General features: G+C 35.8%; 1 protein-coding gene across 1 annotated transcript; it reads left to right on the top strand.

The window, feature by feature from the left end:
* The first annotated feature begins 9984 nt into the window (after nt 1-9984).
* On the top strand, nt 9985-11409 carry LOC128668042 (homeobox protein 2-like). Its single transcript, XM_053740196.1, has one exon. The coding sequence runs from the start codon at nt 9985-9987 to the stop codon at nt 11407-11409; it is 1425 nt and encodes a 474-aa protein (XP_053596171.1).
* The last annotated feature ends 7610 nt before the right edge of the window (nt 11410-19019 follow it).

Genomic DNA, 19019 nt, shown 5'->3' on the forward strand with positions numbered 1-19019 from the left:
TATAAAACGAATAAATTCTGTACAAGACCCGATCATCATTTTTTAAAAGAAAAAAAAAATTTTTATTCTTAACATCCTTTAGAAGTAAGTACAAAAAAATGACTTTTTTTGATTTTTTAGTAAATCAACCACCACTCTGCGAATATCGTTAAAAAAATGATGTTGCCAGGAACTTTTTCAGCTTAATGTACCCCCAACAACCCTATAAATTTTCAAATTGATCTATCGAACCGTTTTTTGGGGATGATCGATCAAAGTTTTGCTAAACAATTAAAGGACCAAGTTTTGTTCCTTTACTTGTGTTATCATAATCAAAGTGAAAAAAGAATTTTTTTCTTACTTTTCTTCATTGTTGCATTGGTAACTCAGTAAATGTGAGGGAAAGAGAAAAAAAAACGAAAAATTTTCAAAAAATGTCAAAAATAAAATTTTCGACCCCAAAAACAAGTTTAAATTTTATTGATTTCTTAGATTTTTTTCGACGTTTTTTGAAATTTTTTCGTTTCGTCACGCTAAGTCCGGAGGTAGCAAAATTTTTCAAAAATTCCGTCATAAAGACAAATACAATATTTAGATTTCTATGAAATCTATTAAAAATTACTTTATTGATATCCTGGTATCCTAGATAATATTCATTCAAAATTCGTTTTTAGGTCACTCGGCAAAAAAACGTGAAAATTGTCATTTTTTATGCCCTCGCAAAATTATTGGGTAATTTTCAATTCCAGATCTTATTATCGAACAATGCATGAATTTTGAGCTAACTGAACGGTGTGAAGATAACACTCATACTGTGTTAAAAGTACACTGCTTAATGATTCACACCAACCAAATTCCACACGATTAATTCACACGCAGGACACCTTGTAAAGTCTTCAAGGACCATTTCAACACCAAAAATTTTTTTAAACTGTAGAAACTTTTATGATCAAATTGAACCTTGAATTTTCACTCGAGTTTGTTAAAAATATAACAATTATTCTCATTATAGATAGTAATACCTATACAAAAAAAAGAATCAGCCCATTACTGGGTCATGAATGGCTGCCAATTTTCTAGCATCGGCCGAAGATCGGCTAAAAATCGGATGATAACGGTATACCAAGCATGGCAGTTGCAAGCATTAGGCAATCGTGGCAATCAATCATCAGCCAAAGCTTGGTATCAAGAGTACTCGATCAAACTGTTGGACAACAAACCGCGGTTAATTGTGCGTCGTTCTTATAAGCAAAAGGACCGCTGCCAATTATTCAACATGCACGGGCCAGTATAGTTAGCCATTGACCAATCATTGCAAACCAGGCGTCGGCCGATCTATGGGAAAATTTCGAAGTTCGTCGGCTTTATATGGGTAGTTGTTTAGTAACTAATTTAATATAGTGGAAACCTAAAACATGCAAACCTTCTCAATAAGACAATTTATAGATAAATTGAGAAAAATATAGATAGCCCGAACTGGGAATCGAACCCAGACCATGTCGGTATCGCGCCGAGTGCTCTACCAGTTGAGCTATCCGGCACTATACTATATTCCGTTCAATTTCATCTATAACTTATTGAGCCACACCGTCCATCGTACGGTATTAACACCCAAGTTACCACATAAGTTATTTAGTTTTAAAATGTGCAATATTCGATTAAACTCTACTCACCTTTTACTGCATTGAAAACATCCGATGGAATTTTCTTTCTCCCTTCCCGACCAGTAACAGACATATTCTCCAATTGCTGTTCACCAATGATGTGCTTCATCAGTCGCGTAGCAATTTTTCTCGGGTTATCTCGACCAGATCTTGTTATTATTTATAAATATTATGGGCTAATCTAGATATTACTACAAGGTAGTAATTCAACCTAATATGAAAAAAGTTTATTAAAAATAATATTTTCCCCGATAAGGAATATTTTGATCTAAGCATGTATTTTTTTTAACTGCTCACTAAGAAAATTGTAAATTTTTAAAAATTCGGGAAGTTATTGTTTTTACCCCAATTTTCAAAAATCAAGTTTTCATCAGATGTCGATGTTTTGAGGTCCTAGAAAGCTATTCTGACTATTTTTAGAATGATGTTCGTGCCCGTGTCCGCGCGCGCGCGCGCGTGTGTGTGTGTGTGTAAACTCTTTGTAACTTTTTAACTAATGAATCGATTCGGATGGTTGAGGTGGCAATATAAAGAGCTTGTTTGCCATCAACTTTTCTGAAAATTTCAGATCATTTGATCAAGTAGACTCGAAAATATTTGCAAATAATAAAAAAAAAATTGTTTTTTTCAGTTTTTTATTGATTTCTCAAAAACGACTTATACGGTCAACTTCGAAATCTATCCAGCTCCAGAATTTAGTAAAACGCGTCAATTGCTACCTTAGCTACCTCAATCGGTTAATTTCTTCGAGAGCTATCGCGGAAGAAACAGTAAAAATCAGTTGTTTGCGAATATCTTTAAAACGACTCAATTAACTAATTTCTAATTTCTTTTCTTAAACATTTTATATATTACGACTAATACTTATAATTATACTAAGGTTAACAATTCAATTTACTTTAACTCTTTTACTCTTCGTGTTACTAGTCTTGTTAATGTTCGATCCTGAAGAAGAAAAGCTCTTTTAAAGACCGTGAAGATTTTTGGCATGGTCCAGAAGATTTTCAAGAAATTTCATATTTTCGGAAATAACTATGAAAATATATTAAAATAGTGCAGTTTTCAAAAAAAAAAAAACAAAGTGCAAGAAAAATCGATAAGACATTACATATGTGTGTACACATTAGTATATTTTGTAGGCCAAAAAGAAAATTTTTTTTGATACAGTCTCGACAGTTTCTACTAGGTATTAACCGTCCGTCTGTCGCGAGGTCTTGCCGCGTATTGTAATTGTAATTGTTTTTAGAATTTTTTTATTAAAATAAAAATTTTGTATTAATTAAAAATATAAAAGAAAGAGACGAATTGGATGAATTGGGAATGAGCCATTAGTGGTAACTGGCATCACTGCATAGAAAATCCGAACAAATTCAAGGTCCGAGTTTACTCGCGTCAGTGGCAAATCGCCGCGTTTCTCAGGTTTTCCAACAAAATAAATTATTTTTTAAATATTCAAAATGTTGGAAAAATAATTATCATTGATTCATTCGATACTAAAAACTATAGTGGAAGAACTCTTAAAATTTCAAAAGATTGGGAAAGTTATTTTTTTTTTATTATCTTTTAATAAAAATTGCGGTGCTGCGCTCATAGCGCGACGGACGAAAGTTTAAAAAAATTCACCTAAGAACGCAGCTCGATATATCATCTCGAATATATCATCTTCGGAATACTCAACGATTGTCTTTTTTACTAGATGAATAACACATAAAAAAATTGTATTTTTTATATTATCCGCATAAAATTCTAAAATAAATTTTATTTGAATTTCAATGTGCATTGTCTTGTAGAAAATAAAATTCTCTACAAAAAAGCTCTGATATATTTTTCTGGTAATCTTAACAGATAAAAAGTTATTAGGACTTAAGCGCTTGCAATCAAAATTGTATTCAAATGGATCTGTTTATGTATTTATATTGTTTCCATCAACTACAAATAATGACTTGAGAGTTAAAATAAATACATATCAATGTAAATATTAGCTCATGTTTTAGTCAGATTTCCATTAATAAAAAAAAAGTATTATAATTAAAAAAAAAAAGATTTATTCATAATTAAAAGTGTAAATTAAAAAATAAATTTAAAAATATTGTAATAGATAATTTGTGGTCGTCTATGAATTCGTGATTGTTCGAAGAAATAGTTGCGATAGTTAAAGCTTATTTTTAGACTGTAAGAAATCATTCCACATTTGAAGAAATTTGATAATCGTTCTAAAACCATATCAAGTTAAATTTAATCGAATCGCAAGACCTTAAAGCCTGATAACTTTTTATTTGTTAAGATTACGAAAAATTATATCAGAACTTTTTGGATAGAATTAAATTTACTACAAGACTGTGGACATCAAAATTAGAATAAAATATTTTTTCGGAGTTTCGCCAAGAAAAAACGAAAAAAAAATTGTTTATGTCATTCATTTGGCAAAACGGACAATCGTTGAGCGACTCGAAAACTTGATATTTCGAACTGCGCTTATAAGAGAATTTTTTTTTAATTCTCGGAAGAAACTTTTGAGGTTATATAAAAAAAACATTGTTATTTTTTCGACCATCCTAATACACATATATACAGTAATCAACAAAGGAATCCATATATATTTCTATTCGGCTTAATCTATTATCATTATTTTAGAAAACCATATGGGAATTCATTACTAAATACATGTGAATCATTAAGAGTCCAAGAAGATTTTTCTTATATGGTGAAAAAGGATTAAAGATTTTCTATTAATTATTCTGGTTACCAATCAAAATTTCATCATAATAAAAATTTATACAGTTAAAGTGAAAATAGAAGTAACTAAAAGAGACTTTTGCTTTAAAAAAAAACTGCTACAATTTAGTATATTGTATGATCGAAGCTTGCCCGTTTCGAACAATCTTCGACCATCTTTTTTAGATGTAGTTTTTAGTAATAGTAATTTAATATTAATATCCTACAGTGGACTTGGATAACGACTTCACTATTTTTTATAATTGGGCACGTGAGCTACTACATGAAGAGAATTTACAGAAAACGGTCCTTATGCGTTTATGAAATATTATCCTGTACCGTTATGTCAATAAGTACATTGAATTATAGGATACGCCCATACTTTCTGGGAAAAGTTTCTATAACTATAGGAACAAGTCCCATCATTATAATAGCAGTTCCCATATCGCATGGTAATGAAATGATTATAATGATTACTCTACTCATAAGAATAGTTTCTATAAGCAAATAGGAACAAACTTTATAACCCATATTGTAATGGTTCCTAAGTGCACATGTGGAAATAAACCCTAATAATATGGTAACCGTTCCCATAATATATGTGAAATATATATAACAGAAGATCTCAGATAAGTTCATTGTAAAGTATTAAGATAAGGAAGTTCATTATAAAGTTTCGAAAATAGACAAAATGCTATCAATAAATAGATAAAAACAATCATTACCGTCTTATCGATCTCTCATTAAATGAAAACAGAAAAAAAATTCGTAACAAAACACAATCTTACTAAGGGGATACTCAATGCCGTATTTTTTATTTTCATTAACTTCACGATCATTATCATAATTAAATTCCATCGATGACAATGACAACATAGATAGTTCAATCGTAGACTGAGAATAGAGAGTTGATGGTAAAGAATCACAATTGTCCTGAAATAACTTCATGGAAAAAAAAATATTGTCGCTTACTATTATTTTCGAATTGAAGTCAATTAAAATGGATAGGAAAAATTTCAATAGAAAACTTTTTTTGATTTACTCTGATTGAGTAGTTGAATATGGTTTGATCGGAATTATCAATCAGGGTCAAGCTTAAGGTTATAAGCGTATTCAAGTAAAATGTTACCCTAAGGTGATTCGTTTGGAACGACTATTTGTTTTTTTTTACACACACTTCAAAACATTGCTGTATAGACATTAAAAAAAAATTCTCTGCAAGTTTCAGCCTTCAATTTTCATTTTAAGTACTTTACATTTAATTTTGAAGTTTTCTCGTTTAAAATACATAGGAAAATTAGGATTTTTTTTAAATTCTCTATAGCTCAACCGCATTTCAAGTGAATTGGTTGCCGTTTGCGGCATTTTGTAGGTAATTAAATACTCTTCAAAAGTATCCATAGTAATTTTACTGAGACTTCAATTGTTTCTCCTATATTGGTTCTGAAATTAATTTTCTCAATAGTAATTTTGGTTTTTAGCTGATACTGACTAAATAGCGAAATTTACAGTAAAAATATAGATACCGATTTTTCAGGAAATTTGATTCTCTACCACAAAGGTCCTTTTAGTTAAGAAGCTCAAGTTCTTCGGTCACGTGATATAAGGATTTTATTAATTTTGTAAATAAAATATTTGTCAAAAATTTTTCCTAAGCTTATCAAATTTAATCCTTCATGATTTTGTAACGATTGATACATACGAATTGCGATTTAACTTCTGAAATAACATTATTCTTTTTTTTATTTTCTTTATGAAAAGATGTACTAGCCGCACCTAAAATCTTCGTATTAAGATCCTCTCACCTTTTGCAGGTACCTATGTAAGTGCATGCACGATGAGTAAGAATAGACAAAGATCGATAGATAAGACAATATACCTGTCTCACTCTCTCTCCATCAAAAAGGGCAGAGCCCCTTTCTCAAACCCAACTACGTCACCTAGCTGTATACTCATCTTGCATCCACATTACCTGCGTACATCTATTTACAATACATTCATAAGAGAATGTGTATGCGTGTACGGGCGTAGTACCGAAAAATATGTATAGCTGCGACTCAGCGGGACACCTGCACGTGTGCACCGGACCTCTAATTAACTCAACGGTCATAAAAATTTTACGACCATCCAATTTCCATATTTCGAAATCGCCGTGCATGTTCTAATGATATGACTAAACTCGGACCTATGTACATGATCATTCGTTTTGTATTAGAGCACTTACACATTCTTTGTTGTTTACAAAAACGATATCATCCAATTTCCATATATGGACTTTTCTAAATTTTTAGAAAGCTATACCCGGAACTGCGTGCTTAGCCATTTGTTTGTCAAAGATGATGAGCTGTACCCAACGATTGCATCAGAAAACACATGACTTTCCCATCAAAATTAGAGTATATAAACTGCCGAAAATCTAACGAAGGCAGTCAATCGCTAATCAGAACGAACCTCTGTCGGATCTCGAGTCACTCGCTCCGAAATTCTATAAGTTGAAATCTCCGATTAGTTCTATCGGCCCAAGTCCGATTAGTACCGCGAATCAGAGATAAAATCTTAATCGTTGTCCACGTGACGGTCCACCGCCTAGGCAATCGGGCTCCTTGGCCAAATACCTAGATTTTAATCTTGCGAAAATCGCGGTCGATTCGACTCATCAGGATCATCGGTCTCGTGACGGTCTATAGCCTAGGAAACCAGACTCCTAGATCGAAATCCTAAATAAAATTAAATACTTATACTCGTACTCGACAGATAGGGGAGTGTATCCGCTTGGCACCCCAGTAGCTCCGAGTCCGAAAAGTGCATCAAATTCCGCTGAGTAAAATCCCTAAGCCACGGGCAGGGTCGCAGCGAATTAAACAAAAACAATTCCGCGATCATAAATTCAAAGTGGTGAATTGTGAGAGAGTGTGATCAGCGAGATTGTAAACCACCTCAAGCTGAGTGGTAAGTTAATCATAATTGTTAATTTTAGTACACACATGTAAACAACATTATAATTTAATAAGAATATACAGATTGTTTTTCTTTTTTTTAAAAATCATCTTTCTCTTATTTATACCTCTTACTCTAACATTCCTAAGTTAACGGGTACAGAAAGAGACAGACGTAAAAGAACAGGGACTTCTCGAGGGCCCATATTCACCTACCTGCTTCCCTCTCGCTTTAAAATCCCTGACCTACCCTAAAGCCACGCAGGTCAACGATCGGGATTGTCTATCGTACTTCCGCTCGGTACGAAATAGACTTATTTAGTAATCAAAACTTGCCAAATATTAAACATTCTCACACTAGCCACGTGACGGTCCTATTAGGCTCCTTGGTTGAGTAATAGAATAAATATTGTGGGTAATTTTACTAAATAATTAATTAATAATAACCCTTCGCCCGTCGCCTTCACTCTCTCCGATCGTGACAGTCGAAAAATTTGGTGACAGCGGTGGGATACGCTGGTGAATTGTTCTTTTCACTAAAAATTTATAATATTATTCGATTCTTGTAATTTTAACAAAAATAATCGTCCTGCCTTGTCGAAATTTCCGAGTTAAATTTCAACTTGTAACTTTTAAGTATTCAATCTTCAAAAAAAAAAAATCTGAATTACAAATTTTACAAATTTTATACATTCGATAAATTCTTAAATTTGAAATTCAATACCCTGAAAATTTTAAATCAAATCAAAAATATTTTCTATTCTTTAAAATCAATTCTTTTACAAATTATAAAAACTCAGAAAGCGAAAATTTTTTTTTTGACATCTTAAAATAGAACTGATTTAATTTTCTTAACTCGACCATCTAAACTATTTTTCTCGAAATCATAACTATTGTTTCAAATTCTAAAAATCATTTTGCTAAATTCTTTCCATTTTGAGAAAATTGGAAATACTCAACGCGCAAAAGTCAATTCAAAACCTTCTAAAAACAACTAAAGACCTAAACCTCTGAGACCTTTTTCTATACTTATCTTTATTTTTCTCTTACTAAAATAAAATCCGGGAATAAAATCCCAAAACTTTCTCTAAATTCTCTGTAATTAAAATCTTAACTTTTTCTTTCTTAATACTATTTGCAAATTTTTTTTTTATTTTCGAAAGTCTTCTCTAACTCTTATACTCTAAAATAAATTCTTATCCAAGGAAGTTTTACACATTTAGTTTCAACACTTCAAAGACTCTTACAATTTATTGTTGCCTACAAATTTTTTTTTTATATACACGTTTATGCCTAACTCAGTCACACTAAAACGTACTAAACAAACAAAAATTAAATTTCACATTGAAAGATTGGTTGCAATCATAGAAGACGCGCCATCGTGTACTTTTATACTAAAATATTTACACGCCAATAGATTGCAAGATTTTATCAATTATACACTTACACCAGTGGATATACCCAATCGATTTTTAAAATTCAATTATAAATTTTCAAGTCTAGATCCTCGAACGCAAGTATTAGACAAAAAATCAATTTATTATCGATAAATTTAATTATTAAAATTAGAATCAATTTCAGTGAAAATAAATTGTGATTTTCTAAAGTGATTCTTCATTCTATAGTACTACTGAGTTTTACGTGCAAACAACTTGCCACCTTCTTGCGCCCGAAATCGCAAGTTATTTTGGTGCTTTGGATCAGTTATTATTCACTCATTATTCATCTCCTTAATCACGATTGTTTAGAAGACCGCAGACTTTTTGACGGATTCTATTCAATCTTTCATCGAATCAATTGGGAGACCGCAGACTTTTTGTCGGATTCCAGGCGATTCATTCATTATTCACTCATTCACTCATTTTCAAAAACCATAAGAGCTTGTAGTGTTTCGTAAGATCAGTTATTGTAGTACGCTTACTCTTTAATTGATCATTGGAGCAATTGAGGAGGGTGACTTGCACGTACAACTTGGAAATATTTAATGAGACGCAGAAAGCGTGCTGGAAGAAAGTATCAATTGCGAAAATTAGTTGCAATATACCATAGGGGAGAGTTATCATACACTCCCGTAACAATACCGTTATCTTTACAAAATCCAACGAACACTTTACAAAATCAGGAAATAAATCATCCAGATTCGAAGGAGAAAAATAACTGTAGTTCCATAAAATAAACCTATTTCACTTTTATTTTTACTCACATTTTAAACACTCAATGAAACGCGGAAAACGCGCCGGGAGAAAAATTTCAGATACGAAAATTAATAGCGATACTGGATAAAGGATCACTGGGTCCGTATCCTGTAAAAAAAAAAAAAAAAAAAAAAAAAAGAAAATTTAACAAATACTGTAAACATTCAGGAAACAGATAATTCATCCACCAGTGGTGTCGATAAGAATCCTAAAACTAAAGATCAACAAACACAGACAGACACAACATCTCATTCGAGTAATTAATAAATCTTAAACACTACTCACTTTACAAAAAATAATTATAAACTCAATACAAGCTATTTAAGTTTCGCAACAATTAATCAGTGAATAAATTTTGTTCTAACCAACGCAACTTTTACTTGCTTCTGACTACCGCAAATATAGTTTCTTGCTAAACTTCATACTATTTACCCAAAATTCACACTCTTACTATCTCTATATTACTTTTATAACTTTCTCCTATAATCAATTAAAATGTCAGACCACGAAGAGAACGGTGAAAATTTGGGACCACGAGGCAATGGCGGTTTGAACCCACCGGCTAATAATAATGACTTAGATCAACAACTCCATAATATTACCCGACATGCGAATATTACGGATCAAATGATCACGTCCCTTGGGGAAAGTATGACATTGCATCAGGCGTTAATGCAAGTCCCGAGTTTTGACGGTAAAAACATGCCTTTACAAGCATTTTTACTAGATGTAGAAAACGGTCTTACAATCGTACCAGATAATCTCAGGAACACTTATTTTAACGGAGTAAAATCTAAGCTCAAGGACACGGCTAGAGACGCGATCGCGGATAAGACAATTAATACAATGAATACTCTTATAGACGCGCTTAAAGAATATTTCGCCACTAAGAAGACTTACCCACAATATTGCGCGGATATCCAAGCCATTCGGCTTAAACAAAATGAATCAATCCTGAGTTACTATACTCGAATAAAGAAAATTCGCGCTAATGCAATAACCGCATTAAACGAAAGCTTTAATAATGTAGCCGAAGTAAATGCGATGAAGAAAATGCTAGACGGATTAGCACTCGAGTCATTCAAACGCGGACTACCAGACGATCTAATATACGGAGTAAGTGTACAAAATCCTGATACTCTCGACGAGGCATATAAAATCGCACTACGGCTCGAAGAAGACCTGAAAGGTAGCTCTCACCGTAATTCCAATTATCTAGCCTACGCGCAGTCCGAATCAGCAAATCTTGATTTACCGCGTAGAACTCGAACGGTTAGCTTTCAAGACGAAGAACGTCGAAATACCATACCGTTCAGATTTACTCGCGAAGACAATAACAGACCTTCTAATTCATACAGTAGATCTCCGGTGCGGGATACGACACCACCACGCGATAAACGCAACTATCCTGAGCGTGGCAATTCACCCTATCGTTCGCGAAGCCGATCACCCGGAAGCTACTATCCATATTATCCTCCACCGGGTTATTTCCCTCCAATTCCATATATACCTCCTATGCCATATCAATACCCACCTCCTGGAGCATATTCACCTCCAGCACCATATAATCCGCCATATTATCAAAATTACCCTCCTCAAGATAACAATCAGCATAGCCCTAATAACAATTATAGCAACAATAATTCCAATAATTACAATAATCGTAACAATTATGACAATAATAATCAAAGATACGGTAACAATGGTTATAATAGCTATAATAGAAATAATTATGGAAGTTACAGTAACAATAGTAACCCACAAAACCAACAAAATAATTCAAGACCAACCTCTCCTGCACCACCTAAGGAACCTTTAAACTCCAACGCGGTTCGACGGAACGACGCGACGTCGAACAGCGCGAACCCCACGGAAACGCGTCCATCATCAATCAGATTCCTGACCGTCGAAAATTCGTAATGTGGTCTGAAGTCCAGGGTAGAGGACCAGTCGTTACTCTAACAGCCCCTGAGTTGCGAAACGGCAGAGCTCGTTTTCTAGTCGACACAGGAGCTGACATAAATGTTATCAGAAAAGACGCACTGGCCCCTCGTACAGTAATTGATACCTGGGATTCAGTATCCATAAAAGGAATCACTACTGAGCGACTCGATACTTTAGGAACCACAGAAATTACCTTCTTCTCAAATCCCGAGAAATTTCACGTTCTCGAGAACCCATTGCCCATTCCAACCGATGGAATTATCGGCATAGACTTTCTAACTAAAGAAAAGGTTGAAATATCTTTTCATCACAATACCATAGTCGCAGATTCCGAACCCGTAAACCCTATCCCGCTCGAAAATACCAAAGGTGAACCATTTGATACACCCCTGGTAACTATGTTTCGAAGTGAAGACGAACCCTCAGTATTCTTTTTAAAAGCCAGAACTCGAACAGTAATACCAATTAATCTTCGTAAGACAGATCTAAAAACTGGGTTTTTACCTCGCATTGAAACTCGCGAAAATATTTTCATTGGTAATGCTTTGGTCACGAACAATGACAGTACTTGCTACGTCTACGCGATAAACGCATACGAGGATGATATCGAATTAGTCGTTCCACCACAAGAAATTAGTCCCTTCGAATGCGATGGGAGTTCAGAGGATTTCTTTGACGATTCTGAAGATAGCGATATACCGGAAAATGGTCAGAACAGATTCGAGCGCATTTGTGCTAGTCTCCGACTTGATCATTTAAATATTTTGGAAAGAGAGCATGTGCATGAGCTTATCAGAGAATTTCCGATGCTCTTTCATCTTCCTGGAGATGATCTTCCAGCTACAACAATGATGACACACTCGATTCCAACGACCGATGAAATTCCTATATCAGTCCGTCAGTACCGTTTTCCACCTGTACATAAGGAAGAAATCGCTCGACAAGTAAATAAATTACTGAATGATGGTGTAATATCTGAATCTGTATCTCCATATAATTCACCCCTTTGGATAGTCCCAAAGAAGCCAGATTCGAAAGGTAATAAGCGCTGGCGTATGGTAATTGACTTTAGACAATTAAACGAGAAAACCATAGGCGATGCTTATCCTCTCCCGAACATAGTTGAGATTCTCGATAGACTAGGGGGAGCAAAGTATTTTTCAGTTTTCGACTTAGCTAGTGGATTTCATCAAATCAAAATGAATCCAAAGGACCAACAGAAAACCGCATTCAGTACACCAAATGGTCACTATAAGTATAACAGAATGCCATTTGGACTGAAAAATGCTCCAGCAACGTTTCAACGACTTATGGACCGAGTTCTTCTAGGTCTACAGGACGTTGAGCTATTTGTCTATCTCGATGACGTCGTTATTTTCGCATCATCACTCGAAGAACACGGCATACGTGTCCGAAGACTCTTCAATCGACTAGAACAAGCCAATTTAGTCTTACAATCAGATAAATGTGAATTTCTAAATCTAGAAGTTGCATATCTTGGTCATATTATTGGCAATGGCGGTGTACGTCCAGACCCAAAGAAGACTGAAGCTATCGAAAAATTTCCAAGACCAAAGACAGTTACGAACATCAGGCAGTTTCTTGGACTAGCTGGTTATTATCGTCGCTTCATTGAAGACTTCTCAGGCCGTGCGAAACCATTAACAGAACTATTGAAAAAGGATAATCCATTCAACTGGACTTCAGCTCAACAAGAAAGTTTTGACGACTTACGCAAGGCACTATGTACATCTCCAGTTCTGCAATATCCTGACTTTTCTCAACCATTTATCTTAACTACTGACGCTTCAGATCTCGCTATTGGTGCGGTATTAAGCCAAGGAAAAATTGGCGAAGACAGACCAATTGCTTATTTATCAAGACTTCTCAAAAATGCAGAGCGAAATTATACAACAACCGAAAAGGAATGTTTAGCAGTTATTTACGGAATTTTGCATTTTCGACCGTACTTATATGGTCGAAGATTCACTCTCGTCTGTGACCACGAACCACTAAAATGGATCGACTCCGTCAAGCCGCCAGTACAACGGTTGGTTCGATGGAGAACGAGATTAAGAGAGTATGAATATGTTTTCTATTACAAACCGGGAAGATTAAACGTAAATGCAGATGCATTATCAAGGAATCCTGTTGTTTTGCCAATAGTGCCCACAGGAAAATCTGAAACAGCTGCGAGGCAGTCTAGTTCAATTGCCAAACACCTAGAACGGCTGCGATCATCCGCCGTAAAAGCAGCAGAGGCAAACGCCAGTACTATAGGTGAGAGAGTAAGATTGAGAAGGTTAGCGAGTAACCCCTCGCTAGCGCAACCACCTCTCATCAGGCGTACAAAGACTATTGCCGAAATCCCAATGCCTCCAACAGAGAATCGTAAAGTTGGTCGACCTCGAAAACAACCAGATACTGGTCAACCAAGTGATCCAACACCACCAGTACCGCACGCAAGAAGCAGTGCTTTTCCGAGTCTCGCTAGTAATCGCGTACCACTCTCTAAAGCTTCTGAAAAACCAGGACCATTATCTGCCAAAACTCGAACAACTGACTATCAACTCACATACGTAAATAATCAATCAGGCGAAGAAACTCCTTCACTAACTGAACCGATACCAGTACCAGCACCTAAAAATGTTATCGAAGTATCACCTGGACCATCGTCAGGAAATGATAATTATTACTGGGATCGACGCGCTGAAGATCCAACTTACGAATCTCCACGAACAGAACCTCCAACTAGGAAACCCGAAGCACAACCCCACAGACCATCTGGCGTAACATTTCGACATCCTGTAGGACGATCAACCCCTGCAGTTGCTTCAGAAGGATCAACCACAGAATCAGAGGTGGATGAAGCAATACCACGAGGAGCAGCAAGCAGACGATGGGCTAATTTACCACCGATCGATGAAATCCATTCGAGTACAGACACGGATGAAGAAGTTCATGAAGACGAAGAAGTCCAACAACCACAACAGATAAGAAGACAATCCATAACCGATACTGTTCCTTGTGAATTATTTTACCCTGGTATAAAGAATCATGAAAGTAAGATATCCTTACACACGACGAATGAAAACTTGACGTATTTCAGAGATAATTATTTGCATTTTATCTTTGCTGATTGTGAACTTACAACTATCACATCGCGATTACTGATAGAAACAGACAAGATAGATCCACAGGATCTGAAATTGAAGAAACCAAAAATTAATCAAGTACTAATAACATCACACGGTAAACATAAAATTTTCAGTGCAGTGTTAAAAAGGAACCACTTTGACTCATTTTCCATACAAGAATTAAAAGATGTATTAAAAACCGTCAAAAATGTACTAAACCACTACAACATAAAAACTTTGCGAATCTCAAAACCAGGAGATATGCTCGAAGGTTTGAGCCAATCACTTGTCACTGACGTTCTTAAGGAATGCTTAGATGACTGCGAATGTTCACTCACCATTTGTCATGGAAGTGTAACCATACCAGACGAGGATGTCCGCAAGGATATCATCGCAGAGTATCATGAAAGCCTAACAGGTGGTCATAAAGGTATAACTAAAACATACCGACGAATTCGTGAACGTTTTTACTGGCCAAATATGAGAGATGACATCACAGAATTTATTCGTACATGCAGAAGTTGTCAGGAACAAAAACTAGTCCGGATCAAGACTAAAGAACCAATGATCATCACGGATACTCCTGCAGAACCCTTTGACAAAATCTCAATCGACACAGTGGGCCCATTACCTCAAACACCATCAGGCAATATGCATATCCTTACTGTGCAAGACAATCTCACGAAATATTGCGTAGCAGTACCAATACCAAACATTAAGGCTGAGACTATTGCAGACGCACTTGCTCGCCACGTTATTATTCAGTTTGGGTCACCTCGCGTAATATTAAGTGATCAAGGCAGATCATTTGTTGGTAAAATATTTCACCACCTAGCAAAAATTTTCAAAATTAAACAAGTAACTACCTCAGGATACCATCCACAAACCAATGGATCCCTAGAGCGTAGTCACATAGTATTGGCAGAATTTATCAAACATTATGTAAATAAATATGAAGACTGGGATAAACTTGTTCCCTTTGCAATGTTTTCATATAATATTGCTGTACATGAATCTACTAATTTCACTCCTTTCGAACTTATATACGGTAAAAGAGCGCGCATACCCAGTTCTTTTCCACCCCCAGACAAAATTGAAACTTACGGAACCTACCTAAACGACTTAGTCAACCGTATGGATGACATGAGACATTTCGCGGCATCTAATTTAATTAAATCTAAACACCGCTCTAAACGTTATTATGACGCTCACCTGAACCCCAGTACTTTGAATGTTGGAGACCAGGTTTATGCTATAAAAGAACCACGAAAGGGTAAATTCGATTCGCATTATAAAGGTCCATATGTTATAGCCGAGTTATTAGATAATAATACGGCTATAATAGAGGATGCAAAGGGCAAACGTTCCCTTAAGCACATAGATAAGTTAAAGATCTGTAACACACGAGATTCTACTAATTCTAACACTGACACTCAATCCGACTAACATATTACTATTTCCCGTATGTCCCACTAATCGTTATGTTCTAGTTATATAAAATTACTCCAGGTGAAACAAGTAAAAATCCAAGCACCATGGGGAGGATAAAATTTATCCTCTGGATGATGTCAGCCGTCCAATGGACGTATGGATTCGTGGCATACGACTGTGGAACCCCATCAATAAACGTTACTTCATTATCCCTACTAGACATTAAAGACTACAACATGCCTACCGCAAAACCAGTAATTAAAAATACCAAGGTCCAACTATTACAATCCAGTAATTTCTAACTTATAAAGATTATTCAGTGCAAACTCTCCATCCAACGTACGATTTTCCATTGTGGCATACTTGACCACCTATTCGGAGAAACGAGTAATAATATGGAGTTTATGCAAGAGTTAAGTCATGAAGCTTGCAAATCTGTCCACGATAGCGGACTCTTTATATATCGAGACACCACACTTGCAGGTGTTCAGAAAAACTCTACGACTAGATTCCCAATCACCTTGGCAGGTTCATTCACCTCCGGTGGTGGTTGCAAAAGGGCATCATACTCCGATCCTTACGGTAAATGGGATGCAGTCACTGTAACCGGGCATGCCACCTTCACCCTACAAGACTATTACACTCCTATTAATCTGGATCAAAACGAAATAATATTACGATCCGGGGTCCGATGCAAATACCAGCAAGGGAAGTGTATGGACATCGAAGGAGGAAACACCTTCTGGGATTTATTACCACCGGACCAGTGCAACTCTCGCAAGTTCTCCATACTTTATGAAGGAACAGCTAGCAAGATACAAGATCATGTCAATAGGAAATTCGGAGAAGAAGTATATTCAGTGACTACTGGAGGCGTAACGTTCGCACTAACAACTAAGGGTCATATCGCAAACTGCGCCACCAAACTGATTAAGACTGAACATCCTAGACTCTTCATACTTGACTCCGAGAATAGTGAATTTTTCCATGACGCCAATAGAATAGATACTCAATCCATGGATCTTTTCACATACGTAAACACTAAATTTGTATATCTAGAACGTCACCTTCACAATCAGATCATGATGCTGTACAACGACATGATCAGACAAGAATGTGAGCTAGAAAAGAAGGTTCTACAAAATGCACTTATTATAGCCACACTAGCACCTGATGAATTTGCTTTTCAATTCATGAAGAAACCAGGATATATTGCCCATGTTTCAGGTGAAGTAATAAGATTTGCCAAGTGTATAGCAGTAGACGTAAAAAGGCGAGATACAAAAGAATGTTACCAAGAGTTACCTGTACTAAGAGGTAACGACACATATTACATGTTGCCACGAACTCACATATTAATTAAAACTGGAACACAGATAGATTGCAACCCTTTACTAGCACCGATGTATCGACTAGAAGATTCATGGTACGAATTAAATCCTAAACTTTCCTCTGTACCAAATCCAGAACAACTTACAGCTTCAACAAACCATTCCTGGAAGTATGTACCAGCTCAAGGACTAGCGACAGGAGGAATCTACTCTGACAACGACATCGTGAAATTAAAAGACTATATGATGTTTCCTTTGGAAAGAACTGCTGTATTAAACACTATTGCCAGAGGAGCAACAGGACAACCTGTAGCTGATAGTACAATCAAGATCAACAATTTTATTGATGAAGAGGCTATAAGGCTATCTCTAGCCAAAGCTTGGGGAAAGGTATATAACTTCTTTAATACCGTGGGTACCTTTAGTGTAACACTCTTTGGAGTATATCTCACGTTCAAGGCAATAAAATTCGCAATAGACACCTTAATCCACGGCTATGCGCTACATACTATATATGGATGGAGTGTATGGTTAATAGGAGCATTTTGGGACTCCGTCACAAATCTTCTACTACATCTACCCAAGATCGGCAAAGATATTACGACAGATGACGTGGAGCTAAGTGAGAAAGAAAAATCTAAAGTTATTACTACTCAAAACATTTACCCGTACTTGCCGTACGCACCACCCAATCACACTAGAGAAGTAATTTATGCTGCTCCTAGAACAGTTGGTACTCAGTATAACTTTCCTCAAGACCTGGATCCTCGCGAACCTAGGATTGAACCCGAAAATACACAACAGCCACCAAACTAACCCCATGCATGCTCCTTACGTCCTTACAACCTAACTTTAAGATTAAATTAAGTTTATCAAATCTCAAGTACTCAGCAAAATTAAAATAAATAATTTTAGTGCAACCATCATCGACATGGCAACTCTAAACAAGATAATCATAATTTTCATCGCCGTCATAAGCACCACGAAAGGAACTGCTGTCCATCTAAAACCATTGGAACCCAGTTCGGGGCTCTACTATGAACACCTCGCCGATATCCATCTTACTCAAGACGACTGGAAACTAACCACTATGATAGATCTAGGTTTTCTAGAGCAACAACTCCCTAACATAGCAGATTTGGAAATAAATCTCCTGGACCAAAACTGCCGATCGACAATTGAAGAAGACGACTGCAGACACTACGTACAACTTGACGACTACAAGCGCATTCTTCGAGAATCAACTGAACGAATGAAGTTAATAAGACAATTGGTCGGTTCTGGACAAGTAAATAATCGATCATCTTTGGTTGAACAGAACAAATTAGACATTCTTCAACATTATCTCGACAAGTTCAACAAGATTGTTTTTGCTTCCTCTCCTGAAGATTCAGTACTGCTCGAGAAGAATAGACAAATAATTCACTCAGACCTACACGATGACTTAAATCAATTAATACTACGCCGCGGTAACTACTATAGATACACAACTCCTTTAAAAGAAACAAATGGTTTAATCGCCAAAAATAATGTAACTTACTCGCACTACGTTATGCGACTGAGTTCTTGGAGTGCCCAGGCTCGAAGCTGTTTCGAAGACTACCACAATCATATGGAAGACGTTTTGGAAGCAGTTAATTTTGTTCTAGCCGGAAAGATCTCTCCGAGAATTCTCAGTCCAAAAAGG

Source organism: Microplitis demolitor, chromosome 6 (assembly GCF_026212275.2).
Source record: "Microplitis demolitor isolate Queensland-Clemson2020A chromosome 6, iyMicDemo2.1a, whole genome shotgun sequence".
Lineage (NCBI taxonomy): Eukaryota > Metazoa > Arthropoda > Insecta > Hymenoptera > Braconidae > Microplitis > Microplitis demolitor.

Coding starts and splice junctions, on each gene's coding strand:
- LOC128668042 (XM_053740196.1), top strand. CDS start 9,985: ATGTCAGACCACGAAGAGAACGGTGAAAATTTGGGACCACGAGGCAAT.